General features: G+C 39.3%; 1 protein-coding gene across 2 annotated transcripts; it reads left to right on the plus strand.

Annotated features, from left to right (window-relative positions):
* The first annotated feature begins 381 nt into the window (after positions 1-381).
* On the plus strand, positions 382-18,822 carry GHITM (growth hormone inducible transmembrane protein). Of its 2 annotated transcripts, none has more exons than XM_058696873.1 (9): positions 382-531; positions 1,959-2,115; positions 3,338-3,437; positions 4,684-4,795; positions 5,435-5,576; positions 8,798-8,906; positions 15,204-15,392; positions 16,026-16,197; positions 17,391-18,822. In XM_058696873.1, exons 2-9 carry the CDS (start codon positions 1,987-1,989, stop codon positions 17,473-17,475), a joined length of 1,038 nt encoding a protein of 345 aa, XP_058552856.1. In that variant the 5' UTR covers positions 382-531; positions 1,959-1,986; the 3' UTR covers positions 17,476-18,822. The 2 variants fall into 2 exon arrangements, with proteins under 2 accessions (XP_058552856.1, XP_058552855.1); XM_058696872.1 differs by having other exon boundaries at positions 398-530; positions 1,950-2,115.
* The last annotated feature ends 633 nt before the right edge of the window (positions 18,823-19,455 follow it).

Raw genomic sequence — 19,455 nt, forward strand, 5'->3', positions numbered from 1 at the left:
CACACTATTCTTTTTCTTTTTTTTCAATATATGAAGTTTATTGTCAAATTGGTTTCCATACAACACCCAGTGCTCATTCCAAAAGGTGCCCCCCTCAATACCCATCACCCACCCTCCCCTCACACTATTCTTTTTCAATTTTTACGTAATTCTTGTGACTGCCGCTAGTGAAAGTGTTGAGACAGAAACGTACACTAGCTCCGCTACCCATAGCTGACATGACCAAAATGCTTTCACTGCCCACACCCAAAATGGACGCTGACTATGACGTTCCCGGCAATTCTCTACTGGCCCCGCCCCTCTAGCCCGGAACCCCTCCTCCCTACCGTGCCTGCCCTTCCGTCAGAGATCTGCTCATGATTGGGTGTCCCTAGTGTTTGGCGATTCTCCGGATGTTGCGTCACGCAGGGAGTAGGGGAGACTGCGCGCGCACAGACAGTAAAGAGCGGGCGGAGGGCCAGGGAGGTGTGCGCGTTTGCGTATCGCCGGCCCGGAAGGGTAACTGCGCGGTTGAGGTGACCGGGGACTGAGGTATGGCCACTCCGGGCCGATTGTGGCACCGCAGATTCACTGTCATGATGGCTAGCTTCGCGGGGCCGCTGGGTGCATCCGAGGAGAGCTGAAGGCGGCGGCACTGCTGGCTGCGTCACAGCCTGGCGGCGCGTTAGAGTCACCGTCCTGTGGGTGACCGGGTGAATGGGGGCGACGGCTGCAGGGCCTGAGATAGGCTGGCAGGGGCTCGCCCCCCGCTGCCCTCTTCTGCAGGGGCAGCGAGGTGCTGAATCACCCTGCGGCCGGGCCGCACAGCCACCGCTCTCTCAGATAAGGGGGTGCTTGATAAGGGTTGCGCATTGACTCTGGGAGACTGGAGGCTTGCTGCCGAGTCTAGCCTAGAGAGCTGGTTGAACTTTCTCAGGGGACCAGGCGCTTGATTGCATCAATGCTTACGGGAGCGTTTGGGGTTTGGAGTCGGTGATACCTTACCCATTTTATAGCTAACTCACAGGAGTCTCAGAGGGCAAACAGTGTTTCGAGGCCATTTCTGGCATGTGGCAGAAGCAAGATTTCTCCGTTGTTCTGTTACGCGACGTGGTGGCCACTCGGTTGGGGCTCTTTCCCAGTCCATGTGTCGATGACTGAGGAGATAAACAGCAACAACGTACTGAGATGATGTAACGACGTGAAAGTATTAGAAGGACTCGGTGTTTTCCCAGTGTTGTACACCCTCTTATAGATTCAGTGGTAGAGCTGGAAGTACACTCGGTTAAGTAAGTTTTAGCAAAGATTCTTAACTATTGGTGTGCTAGGTAAAACCTATTCCTGGGTCCCATTCCTAGAGATTGAATTATTAGGACCGGAGTTAAGACCCAGGATCTACGTTTTAAGACACATCCTAGGTGGTTTCAGTACCTTGGGTATTTTTATCACATTTTGAAAGAAAGTACTATTTGGCGTGTTTAGCAAAAAATTCATAATGCGTCATTACTGTTGATGTCTTGAAGCCTTACAGTGCAGTCTGACCTTGAAGAGTTATTCAGCTCTTCCTTGGATGACGTTTTTGTTCTGCTCAAAAGTTGTACAGAGTCTTGTTTTAAATTTTCCCATTGAATTCTGGTGTAAATCTTAAAACCATATTTATAAAAGCCATCACACACCCTGTAATTGTCTTAAGCAATTAACATTCACTTTGTATTACATACATAACTTCTACAGAGTTAAACACCTTATTGTTCAACCTAGGATTTAATTCTGTTTTGGTGAACCATCCCATACTGGATTCTGGGATAGATTTCTTGAAATAACGGGGAATAAACAGAGAATTCATCTTTATCATTTAAAAAGGTCACTTCCATTTTTCTCCTAAAGTAGGATTGGTCCTTTCCTATCTTTGTATCTTCTGTGTTAATTCCCTCAATTAGTTAGTGGGTTATTTTTTGTCTGTGTCTAACGCATTTCAGATCTGCCTGGTAAACCTGGTGCACCACCATGCTGGCCGCAAGACTTGTGTGTCTCCGGACACTACCTTCCAGGGTTTTCCAACCAGCTTTCACCAAGGCCTCGCCTATTGTGAAGAGTTCCATCACGAAGCATCAATGGCTCTTAACACCCAGCAGGGTAAAGATAATCTGAATGTTTTTATGTTGTGTCTCTGTGCACTAGGACCTTTTTTTTTCTTTTTTTTGGACAGAGTATGAAGTTCCCTATTTTACCATTAGTGATGCACTGAAACAGCCCTGATAATGCCCCAAATGAGTTCTTTCTCCCCATTAGTTTTGTATCATTTTGTTCCTCCTTACCACGTATGAAAGAGCTCTTATAACTTTCTCTTACAGCTTTTGGAATTTCATTCAGAGAATTTACAGTGATTTGTGAGAGATTGAGAGCTCTTACGGCTCAAGAGATTGTGGAGCCTGTAGTAAAAAGCTGAAGAACCCAGGAATATTACCAGTTGGCCAGTAGCTAGAAATGTTACTGAAAATGTCATTTCAGCTTTTGATTAGAGAGTGGTAAAATCCATTAGGTTAGGGATGCCTGGGTGGCTCCATGGGTTAAGCGTCCGACTTCGGCTCAGGTCATGATCTCCTGGTGTGTGAGTTTGAGCCCTGCATCCAGCTCTGTGCTGACAGCTCAGAACCTGGAGCCTCTTCAGATTCTGTGTCCCTCTCCCTCTCTCTGCCCCTCCCCTGCTCGTGCTCTGTCTCTCTCTGTTTATCAATAATAAATAAACATTTAAAAAAATCCATTAGGTTAGAGAGAAACCCGTTTTCTTTTATAATAGATTTACCATTCATCGTTCACATTAGAAGTATAAGTTTTGAAATATGAGGTAGATAAGGAAATATATACAGGCTAAAAGAGACAGCTGTTTTCCTCTTGAGTTAACTGTTCCCTGTTGAAAACAGCTAAAATAGAGGTAGTAGTCATCCCGCCCTTTCTTTGGCTTTGTGTTCAGCAAAGATAACTTTCTTGAGCCCCATTCCCCAGATTTAAAAAAAATGCAGCTAATACATATTGAATGCAGATTTTTTAGCAGTTAGTCCTTGAAATACAATTCTAGAGATATAAATCTGTGGTTTTTAAATTAACAATTATTCTGAAACTTTAAGAAATAAAGTTGTGAACTAAGGAGTTGAGTGAATCACTTCAAAGATAGACCATAGGTAGGGTCTACATTGAATTTTTTAGATTGGCTAACATACCTTTATAGTGAAAGTACATACATAGAAACTACCAAATTAGTATAGAGTTTTCTAATGCAATGAGATTTAATTTTATTTTACTGATAACATTCTGTTTTGGTGTATGTGCTATGTGTCTTTGTTTTCGTGTATATCAGGAATATGCCACCAAGACGAGAGTTGGGATCCGGCGTGGGAAAACTGTCCAAGAACTTAAGGAGGCAGCAGTGGAACCATCAATGGAAAAAATATTCAAAAGTAGGCAGTAGTCTTTAGTTTTTGAGCTGGAATATGTGAATACATTTTACATGCATGAACAGCTTCCTAAACATATGTACAAACTTACGTATATGAGCATTTCCTTGGAAGAAAGGCAATCCATCATTCTTCAGGATCTTGTGGCCCAGAAAAGATTAATATTTCACACTGGGTCCATTGGTTTCCATTCATATTTCTTCCAGAGAAAATGTTATTTTTACCATTTTTTAAAAAGGATTAGTAGTATGACATGATATAAAAACATATAATCTGTTAAGGAAGTTCATTTGAAGTTGCATAGAATCTTCAAGCATATCATGTTTGTGTATGTTTCAAGTCAAGAGAAAATCACTAAAACAGATACCAATAAAAACCTAAATGTTCAGGAAGAGTCCTCTTAACTGGTTGTTCATATATGGCCTCCCTGGAAACCAGACCTAACAAAGTCAGTTTGGATTTCAGCTTTGCAAGTTTAACCAGATTGTTCATCTAGCCACGTATACTCAACACTATTGCTTGTTAACAACTTTACAGAATGTCAGTATATTATAATGAGAAAGAGTTGTAATCAGTGTCCTTCAGGGCATTTCTTTCTGATAAGTAAGTTTGCCCTGAAAACCAAATTGTATGAATCCTACAGCTACAGCATAGTAATAATCTTAGCAAATATATACAAAAGGGGGTAAGACGCTGTTTATGAATACTTCCAGCCAATTAGAGTTGATAAGCTGTTTGTTTCTCTTGCTCTTGTTTTAGAGCATCCTCTCCCTTGATTTCACTGCATAAATATTGATTACACTTTTGGTTCCTTTTTCTTTCTCTTTGTAAAGCATCATCTTTGTTAATAGCACTTTAGACACAGCGTGATATGATTATTAACATTCCTTTTTCATCTTTCTAAGAATATCTTGAGAACATACCCCCGATTCTTAGGAATAAAACACTATTACAGAAGTATTCCCATGTCCACAGGTATACTGCCTCCTTAAAGTTCATTGGAGTGAAATTAAAGGCCAGTCAAGTCTGATCCTTTCTGTATTATTACACTTAGCTTAACATTGTCCTTTTTTACTGGTGCCCTAATTTTAAGACCATTGCTATACCCCTATATATTCTAACTATGGTTTTACAAAGGAGTATGGTATATAGTTTTATTTTCCTCGTATAAATATTAGAGCTTACCATCCCTTTTCAGTTTAGTGAAGATATGACTGTATTAATGTGCATTTCCTTCTGTGCTCTGCAGTTGATCAGATGGGAAGATGGTTTATTGCTGGAGGGGCTGCTGTTGGTCTTGGAGCATTGTGCTACTATGGCTTGGGAATGTCTAATGAGATTGGAGCTATTGAAAAGGCTGTGTAAGTAAATTGTTCCCAAACATTTCTAATCTTAAAGATTCCAGTTTGGTTTTCATCCTTCCCTTATGCCACTTTTGGAATGTTTTATATCTAGTCTTCCAACTATATAGAAATATACATGAATAAAAATGAAATCTTTTGGCATCTGTTCAAACTTAAGTAAAAATCTTTTACCAAGGTTATATGTGTTTAGGCAAGGAGAAAATGTGTTTCTTTGTAGATGTGCCAAGTGCTTATGTTTTATGTTTTTATTTTTTAAACTTTATTTTGAGAGAGGGAGAGGGTACAAGCTGGAAAAGGGCAGAAAGAGAGGGACAGAGAATTCTAGCCAGGCTCTACGCTGTCAGCACAGAGCCCAATACTGGGCTCTATCTCACAAACCGTGAGATCATGACCTGAGCTGAAATCAAAAGTCAGATGCTTTTAACTGACTGAGCCACCCCGGTGCCCCAAAGTTCTTATGTTTTATATCATTTAATTTTTATGATAGCTCCAATCCATGCATCATTATTTCCATGATAAATGAAGTGAATAAGATAGCAGTGAATTGATATTTCCTAAAGTTGCCCAGCAAATAAATAATTGAACCAAAATTTATATCCATGCTTTTATAAATGAACCATGTTGTGTTTCTTACAGAATTTGGCCTCAGTATGTGAAGGATAGAATTCATTCTACCTATATGTACTTAGCAGGAAGTATTGGTTTAACAGCTTTGTCCGCCCTGGCAGTGAGCAGAACTCCTGTGCTTATGAACTTCATGATGAGAGGCTCTTGGGTGGTAAGTCAGCTTGTTTTTGTTTTCCTTTTCCACTAAATACCAAAAGATTAGGCAAAAAATACTGGCCGGGGGTAGGGAGGGGAGTGGATTAAATGGAAAGAATCCCTTACTATATTGACAGATTGTTCAAATCTGAATTAATAGTGCAGCTGGGACAATGTAGGAAGTACATTCTGAGATAAATCAGCTATCATTCTTAGTTGAGTGTATATTTAAATACTGGCAAAGGGGTTGAAAACCAAACATACAGGAATATCCTACTTACCTAAAAGCAGCTATCAAATAGCTTGTATTTTATAGCAATTTTATTTAAAAAAAAAAAAAAAAAAAGACAGGACAAATGCAAAGCCATCTTAGAAATCAGTGGAAAATATGTATTGCTAACATTCTGAACTTTCCGGACCCTGTGTAGGGTTTTACATTCAGTGAGTGTTTCTTGAGCATTTGTTAATTTTTCTGGATAAAAAAAAAATAGTGATTTCAAAAGTGGTAGCTATTTTTCTACTGTCTGGTTGAAGAGATGAACTTGAGTAAGTGATAAAGGATGTGCAAGGAGAAGTAGAAAGTGTAAAATCAGTTGAAAGACTGTTTTTATCTTGGACTAGTAGGGAAGTTCCATGAAAGAGACGTTTATTTCACCAGAACTGTTGGAGGCTATCATTTTTTATTTTAGGAGAGAACAAAGGTAGTCTAGGTTTGCAGAACAGCTTGAGCAAAGGAGAAGAGGTAGTCATTAAAACTGGCAGAGTGCTCACTCACTCTCTCTCTCAAATAAACAAACATTGGGGTGGAGGGCAACACCTGGATGGCTCAGTCGGTTAAGTGTCTGACTCTTGGTATTGGCTGAGCTCGTGATCTCCTGATCTTGGGATTGAGCCCCCGCGTCAGAATCCCTTCTTGGAATTCTTTCCCTGCCCCTCACCCTCGTGCGCTCGCGCGCTCGCGTGCGTGCTCTCTCTCTCTCTCTCTCTCTCTCTCTCTCTCTCTCTCTCTCCTCCAAATAACATTAGAAGAAAACATCAGAGTGGAGTTCAAGTATCTGAGGTCTAGAGTGTAAAGAAGACACAATCAGACAGTGTCTGGTTGCCACACTGAGGAGCGGGTCTAATCAGTGAGAAGCGGTTGCAGATACTGGAACAGCAGAAAATACGATTTGTCTTTGAGTTCTAAGAAGTCAAATGGAAGAGACAAGAAGCAAGTATACCAGTTGGGGCTTTTCAAGATCTGAAGTGGAGGATTATAAGAATGTGAGCTATGAGTTTGAGACTGGAAGGGAATGGGGGATGGGACCGTTTATATCATACAGATTTCCAAATCTGTACTTTCCAAAGAAGAAGCATTTAGGGTAGTGTGGCCATTTGGACACTTCAGTATTCTTAGAATCTTACTTCTCAGATGGGTGTCCTGAATCTCCTAGCCTAGAACTTCATGAAGGCACAGAATAAGCACGGTGCATTCTCACCAGGAATGTACATTTTAATCAGGCAAATAATTTAAAACAATGATTTTTAACAAAGCAACATGGTTATAAGAGAAAAATTTAAGTATACAAAGAGTTTAGCCCCTAAAATAAGACTTCAAAGAAGTGTTTGTGCTTGGGCCATATTCTCAACTTACTTTCGGCATAAGATTACTCTTACCTGCTGTTAGAACTACTTAGATTAAAAAATTTGGGAAGCCAGGCAGGTGCTACAGAGAGGAAGATGAAGATTTTTTGGGGGGGACAGACATACACACAAATAATGTCAAAGTTGACACCAAGTGATTTTCGAACAGAGGAGAGGCTTCTGACACTGCTCATGGCAGTCAGGGTACCTCCCAGAATAACTTTCCAGGGGATGAGATAATCCTTGAATAACTCCAATGAATTAGGCAAAATAAACGGAATTAAAGAGGCACGAAATGGGGTCCTATTCGCATCCCTACTATTTCATTGTAGCTGGAGTGTAGAGTATGGAAAGGTGAAAGGCAAAGAATGGAACTGGGTCATGAACATGAAGGACCTTAAAATAAAAAAATACAGTTGTGATAAATACCCTGAAAGTGCCTTGCATTTGTATGAAGAAATGCATGAAGTGGATTTTAGTAATTATTTCTTCATTGGAAAGTGATCTAGTAGAACTCTGTGCTTTTTTCTGTTAATGAGTAAAAGCTTTGCCATTCTCAGCAAAAACAGCTGTTTTGTTTTTATCTGTACTTTACATCTGAGGTTGAACATTCACATGCCTGTGTTCAGATGGATAATGCAGAGGAGGGAGGCAGGCCTTAGGTCACACAAGGGATTAGTGACATCTAACCAAAAGCATTCACAATCTGTTGTTTTTTGAATAGTTGGGCTACCAGATATCTGCTGTTTTCTGTCCAAGAGTAGCAAATTTGCAGTTTCTGTTTCAGGTTTCCTAAAGATTCATTACAGTCTTCTCTATTATGTACATTTCTTTCTATATGCACAAGAAGTATTTAAGTGTCATAACAATGGAAATGTAAGATAAAAGGGACGGAGGACCAAGTCAGCTAGAAAACTAAGAGGATAGAGAAGTAGAATCTTATTCTCTTTTCCATGTGCTTCTGTTTTTTAGGTTTTTGTTAAGCAAATGATGGAGTTCAAGGCAGTGTGCTATGTATATATTCTAATTGGTGTATCATGATAAGTTTTTTTTAATGTAGTTTGCTATGCAAAAATAAATACAATTAATAATTATTTTGGGATTCTTAAAGAGGTTTTGTTAGGTCTCTGTCTAGGAAGAATACAATTTTTAAAAGGTCATGTTATCAATCAGAGCTCAACATACTCACTTGAAGAGTCTGCAAAACTTTGTGTGACAGTAGGGGACACTCTTGTCCCCTCCTAGATCAGTTTTCATTATCCTTAATCTTTTTTTTTTTTTTTTTTTAATTTTTTAATGTTCATTTATTTTTGAGAGAGAGTGAGAGAGAGCACAAGTGGGGGAGGGGCAGAGAGCAAGGGAGACACAGAATCTGAAGCAGGCCTAGGCTCTAAGCTGTCAGCACAGAGCCTGACATGGGGCTCGAACACACGAACTGCAAGATCATGACCTGAGCTGAAGTTGGATGGTTAGCTGACTGAGCCACGCAGGCGCCCTTATCCTTAATCTTCTTAAACAAAATTTATTGGAGGGACTAGCTTAACTTGGAACTTGAGGGTTTTCCCTTTGTTGTTGTATATAAGGATTGATTTTTCTCAGTAACGTGTGTTTCAGACAATTGGTGCAACCTTTGCAGCCATGATTGGAGCTGGAATGCTGGTACAGTCAATACCATATGACCAGAACCCAGGCCCAAAGCATCTTGCTTGGTTACTACATTCTGGTATGTTCTAACTTTAAATTTTTATTAAATAACCTTCATTACTGTCTTCTTTGGTGGTTCTTTACAATTGTGAATGACTTGTGCATAATTTAATAAAGACTCATGTTTAGAAAACGCTTATAGTTTTTTGTACTTAATACTGGTTGTATTATTGCCAGATCTCTACTCTGAAAAAATAATTATTCAGATACTAAGACCATGGACATCCCCAGTATTATACTTGGCCTCCTGTGACAGTCTAATACACGTAGAGATTTCCTTTATGTATTTTGCCTAATACTGGAAGCATTTCAAACCTGATACACATTACTTGAGAATTATTCTTGTGTATCTTTAGAAAAATTTTAAAATGAGGGTGGAGAAGGAAAGGAGGAGGTAAGTCACAAGAAAGAATAGGAGTACAGGATCTTGCAGTGGAGCATTGGAAGAAAGAAAACAATAAGAAAGACCTTTGGAAGTGTACTTCGTCTCTGATATGGTTAACTGGGTCATTATTTAGATGGGTCTTAGCGCAAAGTTACCATGGACGGGGCAAAGGCTGTCCACTCCCTGGTATTGCAGGACAGTTTTAATATCCTTTTAGGTATATGTTGTGATATCTCCCTTAATTATGGAGACACAAATATTTTAAAGTTTAGGTAAAGTGTTTCCATTATCTGTGGGTTGAATAAAGAACCAACTAGACCTAGAAGCAAAAGTGTGTCTTAGATACAAGTTCTCTACCTCAAAACAAGACAGATTTTTTCTATATATTTTTTTGAGTATAGGTGATAAACAATGTTACAGTGGCAAGTGTACAACATAGTGTTTCCAGTTCTGTATACATTATGCTATACGCCTCACAGTGCAGCTACCATCTGTCACTTTATAGCACTATTACAGCGTCACTGACTATATTCCCTATGCTGTGCCTTTTACTCCTGTGATTTACTCTGTAACAGGAAGCCTGTATCTCCCACTCCTTTCACCCATTTTGCCCATCCTCCCACCTCCCCTCTGGCAACAATCCGTTCTCTGTTTTTATGGATCTGTTTCTCCTTTTTATTTTTTTATTCACTTAAGACAAGTTTTATGAGCATTTCCTTGAAACTTTCTTGGAAGCAGGCTCTGAAATGTTTCTTACGTGGGTCAGTAAATGGAAATTAGGTTTTTGGCACCCAGTGAGCCAGATTTCCGGTGCGAACTATGTCATTCATATTATTATGTGCTGTTTTTGTTTTGGTAAACATGAGACTTCGCATGACTTCACAATCTCAGTTTTCAGCTCTCTTCCATTAGGCCTGAGGTTATTCAACCATAGATTTTGTCTATGGAGTTTTACAGGACAAAGCCCTTGTGATGGAGGGAGGTGGTCCAGTATTTTCTAGTACCAATAACCTGCTTTAAAAATTTATCCAAAATATAATATGTGTACTTCTAAAAATGTAGTATCTCTTGAGTGCTATCTGTAAATATTTAAGGATTACTCAGCTTCGGGACAACTGCATATCACAGTAGTATACAGAGCTTTTTGTTTTTAAGTATGAAGTGTATATCCTTTCATTAAAACACCAAAATCCTCACCATCTGAGTTTAGCATTTATGTTACAGTTACAATTCTCTGGATTATAGTATCTTGTCCAGTGAATGGACTTTTGCACCTGTTTCCATTTTAGACACTTGAGTTCCTTGAGAAAACTGGTTCAGTGCTTTTACCTCTGATAAGTAGTAAATATTTAGTGATTTATTGAATTAAAATAGTCATGTTGTTTCAATTTGAGTTTAGAATTAAGGGCTTTCTATCTGGGTTGCTTAGAAAACTCCTTCTAATCTGATACTGTAGTGTATAAATTACTTGAGGTATTCAATGTATTGGAGGGGATCCCCAACACTACCCATTTGTTCAGTATTTTTTTAGAAGGAGTCATAGGACTCAGCATATAGTTGTACTCAGAGCTAAGGACATCAAAAGGACACATGACAGAATCTGGAGAAATCCATCCACAGGCTGTCAGTGCTCCCTCCTTCCTTTGAGGGGACATAGTAAGGATGTGTAACGCGCAGTAACATACATTGTTTCTGCCCAGGGAAGCCCGTTAGAGACTTGGTACCCACGGGCTTTAATAAGGGCTAATCATGTAGGCACCCTCCTAACAACTACCAAAATACAAATTCCAGAAGGAAAACAGAATTTCAGCATAACTCTTAAGTGTTTGTACAAGTAATCTAACCCTGCCAGAGAATGATTTAAGTGCCAAGTTCTTAAATTCTAGCCAAGGACCAGCCCTGCAAGCAAGTCTTTGTAAAGATAACCTTAGGCCTGCTATGCTAAACCTTCCCTGCACAGCATGAATGCCAATTTTTGCTTTATGCTTCATATATACCTACCTATTTTAAGCTATGCAGGCAGGCATTAGTATTCCTGTTTTGTGGATGAGGAAGCTAAGTTATGTGAGGTCAGTATGCCAGGAAGTGCTGTATTATTTCTTCAAGTCTAGCCCTGTATCCACTTTTTTTTTTTTTTTTTAAAGTGTATTTCTTTTGCAAGAGAGAGCATGAGCTGAGGAAGGCTAGAGAGAGGGGGAGAGAGAAAGGATCTGAAGCAGGCTCAGTGCTGATAGCAGAGAGCCCAATGTGGGGCTCGAACTCATGAACCATGAGATGTTGACCTGAGCTGAAGTCAGATGCTTAACCAACTGAGCCACGCAGACACCCATGTCCACTCTTTCATTCACTGGAATGATTGAGCTGAGAACTGAAGAAAGCTTAGGTGACCCAAGGGCACCCCCTCGCAGTATTAAAGGGACATCAGAGTTGGCTTTTGACCAATATTAACATCCCAGTGCATTCCATTTTCATTTTTCATCCAGATGTTTAGCACTATGCAGATACAGCTGTGGTCTTAATCAGGACTAAGTGATACTATGCAGGAATTACTGAAATGATCATTGGAAAACTATTCTAATTGTGGTTTTCCCCCAGCTTTATCAGGATGTAATTACCACGTAACACTGTAAGTTTTCAGATGTACAACTGGTTGATTTATACATTTATATGTTGCATAATGACTACCACCATAGCATTAGCTGACACCTCCATTCCATATTTACCATTTCTTTTTTGTGGTGAGAGTACATTTAAGATCTGGTCTCTTAGCAACATTCAAGTAGATGATACAGTGATAGCTGTAATCACCATGTGTATATTAGGTCCTCAGATTTGTTAATCTTAAAACTGGAAGTTTGTACCCTTTTACCAGTATCACCCCATTTCCCCTACCCCATCACCCCTGGTAACCACCACTCTATGCTCTGTTTCTCTGAGTTTGACTTTTTTAGATTGCACATAGAAGTGAGATCATATGGTATTTGTTCTTCTCTTAGTTCACTTAGTATCATGCCCTCAGGGTCCATTCATGTTGTCAAAAATGGCAAGATTTCATTTTTTTTATGGCTGAATACTACATTGTGTATATACACCACGTCATCTTTATCCATTCACCCATCAAAGGACAATTTGGTTTTTGTATCTTGGAGATTATAAGTAATGCTGCAGTGAACATGGGAGTACAGACATCTGTATAAGATCCTGGTTTCATATCTTTTGGTTATAAACCCCGAAGTGGGATTGCTAAATCATATGGTAATTATCATTTTAATTTTTTAAGGAACCTCCATACAACTGGCTGTACCAGTTTGGTGAATGTTAGTTTTTGTTCACAATAATAATGGTGAGCTATCTTTGTTAGTTTTGTAATTAATAATGTCCTTAAGCAGCAGACATCTATTACCATTTAAGATTTTTATGAGAAAGTATCATTGAAAAATCTCTGAATAAACTTAAAAGTTTTGCTAAAGCTACAGGGAGGCTGGGCCACAGTTCCCCACACCATCAGATAACCAGGCCTTAGAGAACAGGCTCACCAAAGAGCCAGACCGTGGGGAACAGACCTTTGGAGGGACCTCCCTAAAGCTGACAAAAAGTCCTGGAGGACCAGACCCCCAAAGGCCTCAAACTTAGGGGCTACTATTCTGAAAAGGCCAAGAATCAGGTGCCCACACTCTTTGAGGACCCAGATCCTGAGGATAAGTCTCCCAGAGGGCTAGAACACAAAGAGCCTGATTGCCAAAGAGCTAGGCCACGAGAGTTGTATCTCTCAGAGGACCGTGGCATCTGGGATGAGACCTTGGCACAGCATGGTGGCCAGGATCTCTGGAAGACCAAGCCACCAAGGGCCAGACCCCTCAGGGATAAAAGCTCCAGAGATAGAACCTCCAATGAACTTGTGGGAATGCAAACTGGTGCAGCTGCTCTAGAAAACAGTGTGGAGGTTCCTCAAAAAATTAAAAATAGATCTACCCTATGACCCAGCAATAGCACTGCTAGGAATTTTCCCAAGGGATACAGGAGTGCTGATGCATGGGGGCACTTGTACCCCAATGTTTATAGCAGCATTTTCAACAATAGCCAAATTATGGAAAGAGCCTAAACGTCCATCAGCTGACAAATGGGTAAAGAAATTGTGGTTTATATACACAATGGAATACTACGTGGCAATGAGAAAGAACGAAATATGGCCCTTGGTAGCAACGTGGATGGAACTGGAGAGTGTGATGCTAAGTGAAATAAGCCATACAGAGAAAGACAGATACCGTATGTTTTCACTCTTAGGTGGATCCTGAGAAACTTAACAGAAGTCTATTGGGGAGGGGAAGAAAAAAAAAGAAAAGAGGTTGGAGAGGGAGAGAGCCAAACCATAAGAGACTGTTAAAAACTGAGAACAAACTGAGGGTTGATGGGGGGTGGGAGGGAGGGCAGGGTGGGTGATGGGTATTGAGGAGGGCACCTTTTGGGATGAGCACTGGGTGTTGTATGGAAACCAATTTGACAATAAATTTCGTATTAAAAAAAAAAAAAAAGAAAAGAACCTCCAATGAACCTAACCATGCAGAATGACAAAACCAAAGAAGTGTATCATTGCCGTTGAGGCCACTCGAGAAACTGTCTTTGACAGGGTCAGCCCACACAGGAGAGGACCATTTGAGGGGCAGGCCATGGAAAACAGGACCACCAGGCTAGACCCTGGGGAGCCAGGGGAGGATTGGGCTCCACAAGGGGGTGCTGTGAAAGCGTGATGAGGGAGGCAGGGCCTCATTCTTGCTCCCTGGTACCAGCTCTACCTCCTGCTCCTGGCCCCCTCCTATTCCTGGCCATTGGTGGCTAATGGGGTCAAGAGAACCTGGAGCAGAGAGCTGGCACCAGTATAGGGAGGGGGGTGGGGGGAAGGACACTTTTTCATCCTCTGCCTGTGGCTTAATCCAAATTTTGGGACAGGGAGTTAGTTACCTGGGGCAAGTAAAGTGGGGAGCATGATGGAGAATAAAGGTTTTTTTGTGGATTCTGCACAAAATTTGCTAAAAATTTTGCTGTCAGTTGCAAAACTGATGGGAATCCTAATAGAAATGTCATAGAGGAATTTTTATTCAGTATTTTTCTTACAGCAAAAGGTATTTTTAATTGTTCATTATCATGTGATAATATCTTATTACTTGATCTAGAAATGTTACTTTCACAAAAGAGACACACTGTTAAAATTATAGGATGAAGATAGCTCCTCCTATTCTGAGTTAAACTCTGCACATTTAATGTGTAAGAAGAGGGCAGCTTGTTCTACTGAGCACTGAAATAATGCCTTATCTGAGATTTATTTTTTTTAATTAAGGTGTTCTTTTAAACTTTGCTGATTAAATTATTGGTGCCTTTCACTAATTTTCCTGAACTTGTTGATAAATATCTGACAACTAAAATTACTGTTTACAAACTGAGCTGACATTCCCTTCTACCCAAGGAAACAACGGTGTCTGTCCTTGAAGTTCCTGCATCTTAAGATTAGCATCATATATGCGTTCTCTCATTTTACTTTGTTCCCTTTTGGCAGCAGCAGGTTTGACCTTGTGTTAGTCATTTTAAGCCTTTTTGTCTCAATTCTTACATATATATGAATTTTATGAAGAATACCAGTAGGCTCACACACAGATAATGAGCCACGTAGAATTTGATAAAGTTACTAAAACGCCAAATTAATGTTTGTGTTTTTGAGTTGAGACTGTTTAACTAGGTATAGTGTTGTGATTTTGAATTTGGATAGCCACAAGTTTGGGGTGTGGAATTTGGGGGTAGTATCACCTAAATAAGGGAGAGATGTTGTAGTCCTGTTGTTTAACCATAAGGTACGTGATGTTCAGATGGTGTGTTAGTTACAAGTGGTGTTTTCTTTCTGGTTCTTAGTCAATACTTAACTACTTGCTCTTTCTCCAGGTGTAATGGGTGCAGTGGTGGCTCCACTGACAATATTAGGAGGGCCTCTTCTCATCAGAGCTGCATGGTACACAGCAGGCATCGTGGGAGGCCTCTCCACTGTGGCCATGTGCGCACCTAGTGAGAAGTTTCTGAACATGGGAGCGCCCCTGGGAGTGGGCCTGGGTGTCGTCTTTGTGTCATCACTGGGTGAGCTACTGCGCTTTGACATTCACTTCTTGGTATCCGAAAACCTTTGATGTGCTCAGCTATCCTAATGGAGGGAACTTATTAAGAGTTATTAAAAAAAAATTTTTAATGTTTATTTATTTTTGAGAGAGAGAGAGCATGAACAAGGGAGGGGCAGAGAGAGAGAGGGAAACACAGGATCTGAAGCAGGCTCCAGGCTCTGAGCTATCATCACAGAACCTGACATGGGGCTTGAACTTGTCAACTGTGAGATCATGACCTGAGCCAAAGTCAGATGCTCAATTGACTGAGCCACAGAGGTGCCCCAAGAGTTATTTTAAAAAGTTTAAAAAACAAACACTAATTAGACTGCATTTTATTATTTGGCATCCTGGTAAACTATTTTGGGTTTTACACAATACATCTAAAATGGGAAAGTTGGTCTGGAGAACGTGAAAGAGTCTTTCTGTAATGTGGGCAGGTGACCCATAACAGGAATAAGTATCATGGGTTTGGACTGAATGTGCATAAAATTACACGGTGCATATAGTCAGTCTTTTTCCTATCTGTGCAGTACACTAAAAGGTTTTTTTAAAGAAATGTTAATCATAAATCCAGTTAGAGAAGAGTCCTTTTTTCTTTTTTTCCTCCCAGGATCTATGTTTCTTCCACCCACCACTGTGGCTGGTGCCACTCTGTACTCAGTGGCAATTTATGGTGGATTAGTTCTTTTCAGCATGTTTCTTCTGTATGATACACAGAAAGTAATCAAGCGTGCAGAAATAGTGCCACCATATGGAGTCCAAAAATATGATCCCATCAATTCGTAAGTAGTCTTCAGTGTCTTGTCTCTGTTACACAGGACATTTGTGTTATTATGGTCTGTTTTGTTTTATGGTCGTATTAGTTTCCTAGGGCTACCGTAACAAATATTACAAACCGATTGGTTCAAACCATGGAAATTTACAAGAAGCTTCTTGTTTTGGCCAGGAATCCTTGACATTCCTTATCTTATAGGTACATCACTCCAATCTCTCCCTCTGTCTTCACATGGCATTCTTCCCGTATGTCTGTCTCTGTCACCTCTTATAAGGACACCAGTCATTTTGGGTGGAGGCCCACCCCATTCCAGTATTAACCTCATCTTCCCTCCTATCTTGATTATATTGGCAAAGACCCTCTTCCCAAATAAGGCCACATTTACAGGTACAGGGATTAGGATGTCAACATATCTTGAATTCAACCCACAGTAATGGGTTTGTCAAATTTTACGATCTCTGTTGTTGTTTGGTCTATTTTATCTTTTTAGTAAGCTATGTATCCACAGAACATTTGATTATATCGTAACTAAGTTTAATTTAGATATTCAGTTAAGTCCAAATATTTACCTACTTTTGTTAATTAGCTTTGTGGTGCAGTTGTTATATAACAACACTTTTTTTCTCTTTTCTTGGCCTCTCCACCAAAGTAGGTTATTTTATTTAAACAATTTTGTTGGGTTTCATGTTTTCTATCACATTTTTACAAGTAATTTGTTTTTTGTTTCTTTGAAGCTAAAATTTAATGTTTTTTTTTAAAAATGCTGCTGTAACACAGATATATAACAGGTTTTGGTTGGTGGTGGGGGGGTTTCCTTGAGGGGGCATATTATATTTAAAAATGCCAGACTTGTGTCTAACACATTTTTATGAAGGTGCTACTTTAGTTTTGTTTTAATTATTTCTTGGCCTATCTGACAGGGTGTTTCTGCAAGATACTACACTCATAAGAGAGGGTCAGAGGGTAGAATAATGATTTTTAAAACTGCCCTTTAACATTTCAAAGATTAATCTGCCAAGGAAAATCTTGACTGTTTTCAGAGCCTTCCTTAGTTGTCATCTTTTCTTTTTCTGATTTCCATTTCATATGCTCTACCTATGACAAATAGTATTGCTTTTCTTTTCTAGATTAAGAAATAGTTCTTTTAGAGTTATTATTAGAATTACATCATCTATAATAGGCCGTAATTTTCTTTTCCAGGATGCTGGGAATCTACATGGATACGTTAAATATATTTATGCGAGTTGCCAGTATTCTAGCAACTGGAAGCAACAGAAAGAAGTGAAGCAACTCAGCTTCTGACCTCTCCAGTACCTCGGATATCTTGTTTGTTTAATAGGGGCAGGTGTTCACGGAATAGTTTGTATAAGCAGCTTTCACTGATGTGTAGAAGATAAGACTTGTCAGCAGGTTTCAGATGTTTGGTGATTTGATGCTTCAGGTCTGCTTTCTCTTCTAAAGAATAAATTCAGTTGTTCTCTTCCAAATAAGCACACACATTTCCAGTTTCTCAAGTGTGAGTAATTCTAAAACGTTTTAATGAATGTGAAAACTAAGGTTTGTGTTAACTGTTCTGTTTTAAAATTTATTTAAGTGAAAATTAGCAAATTTTGTTTTGCTGCACATTTTTTGAAATGCAGAAATATTAAGTAATGTCATAAGTGACGTAGAAGTTTGGTAAAGGGACCAGAGAAAAGCAAAGGATCACCTTCAGTCTTTCTTTGAATACTTAGCACTTGTGTCAGTGGTGAGCCAGTGAGAGGGGTCTGGCTCTTTGGAGACAAATTAATCATTGCTGTTTTCACATTCATCTGTTGAACTTAATCAAAAGCATTGAGCATAAACAAAGATCTAGGTGATTCATTCTCCCAATGTTCCTTTCTTTCTCAGTGCTATCTTCACAATGTAGAAGTGATCGTGTTTGGGTTTTCATTGTTTGACGTTGTTAGGACAGTTGAGAATGTTAATCATCTGGAGAATTCCTGACATGTAGTTAAATATGTTTAAGTTTTACTTTTAAACCTTATGGAGCAAAATATCCTTAAAACTCTTCTCAGGATGAAACATTCAAAGCATGAAATCTGTTGCATTTTCAAATTACAAACACAGTATTCCTAATTGCTGAATTTTTTTTGCATATTTATTGAAATGTTTAAGAGAATATATGCTTGCCTTTCTTCATCTCTTCAGGCTTTGAAGCTTTTATTAGAAAAGCCTGTTTGTGGCTTACACTTAAGATTATGAAAGCAGTTTTTCTCTCAGGACTTGGTTTCTTGCATTCCTCTCAGACTAAGCACTAAAAACACAGGAGAGCATAGCTAGTCTTTCTTCATGAACTATATCAATCAAAACTATAATGGGCAAAGTGCTTTGTTAGAGTTTCCCCCAGCAGACTTTTCCTTCTCTTCTGCATGGGCGATTACTTGACTGTTGTGATATTGGTAAGTTTTTTTGATACAGAAGAGTTATTTTTGGAAGTTCTTAATGAATGAAATAAGTGTGTATGATTATTGAGATGATTGGTGTTTTTGACAAATATTTATTACAGTAATCCAGAAGTAACTATTCTAACCACCTCAAATTACATAGAATGCTTATTTCTGAATTAATAAATGTTCCAGCCAGGTGGTGATTGGTCTGTAATTTTTCCAGCTGAACCATACACATACTATTTGGATAGAGGATTTGTTTCATGTGCTGTCTTACCCTAGTATGTAGAGTACAGTGTGATTATGACCACAACACGTACAGCCAGACTGCCTTTAATTGAACCCCACTTCTTCCACTCATTTCTTATGTGACCTTGGGCAAATTACTTAATCTCTCTGTGCCCATTTTTGAAGATGGTAACAGAACCTCCCTCCTAGGATTGAGGTTCTGAAATGTGTGGGCATTTAGCTCTATAAATGCTTCAGCTGCGGGTTAGGGGGTCAGGATGAGTGTTGTCTTGAGAAAAATCTTAAGTGCCAAATTCTGTTTTTTCCCTTCTCTACTTTAGTTCCTATACAATGTCAGTGTGGTCTTAAAGGTCTTGTCTTCAGTCACATTTTAGAATCCAAAGTTTATATCCCTGTGTTAGGGTGGTATCACATAAAACAAGATGCTATAATTTCAACAATGGGTATCAGGCAGAAGTTTATTTAGAAAAATAAGGTATGTCTTTTTTTTGTTTTTAGTTTATTTTTCAGTTTAGTTTATCACAGCACTTTTTCTGACTTTGCTAAGACAAGGAAGACTGCAGTATAAAAAGTGAGTTATATAAAAT

This window comes from Neofelis nebulosa, chromosome 13 (assembly GCF_028018385.1).
Source record: "Neofelis nebulosa isolate mNeoNeb1 chromosome 13, mNeoNeb1.pri, whole genome shotgun sequence".
NCBI classification, from domain to species: Eukaryota; Metazoa; Chordata; class Mammalia; order Carnivora; family Felidae; genus Neofelis; species Neofelis nebulosa.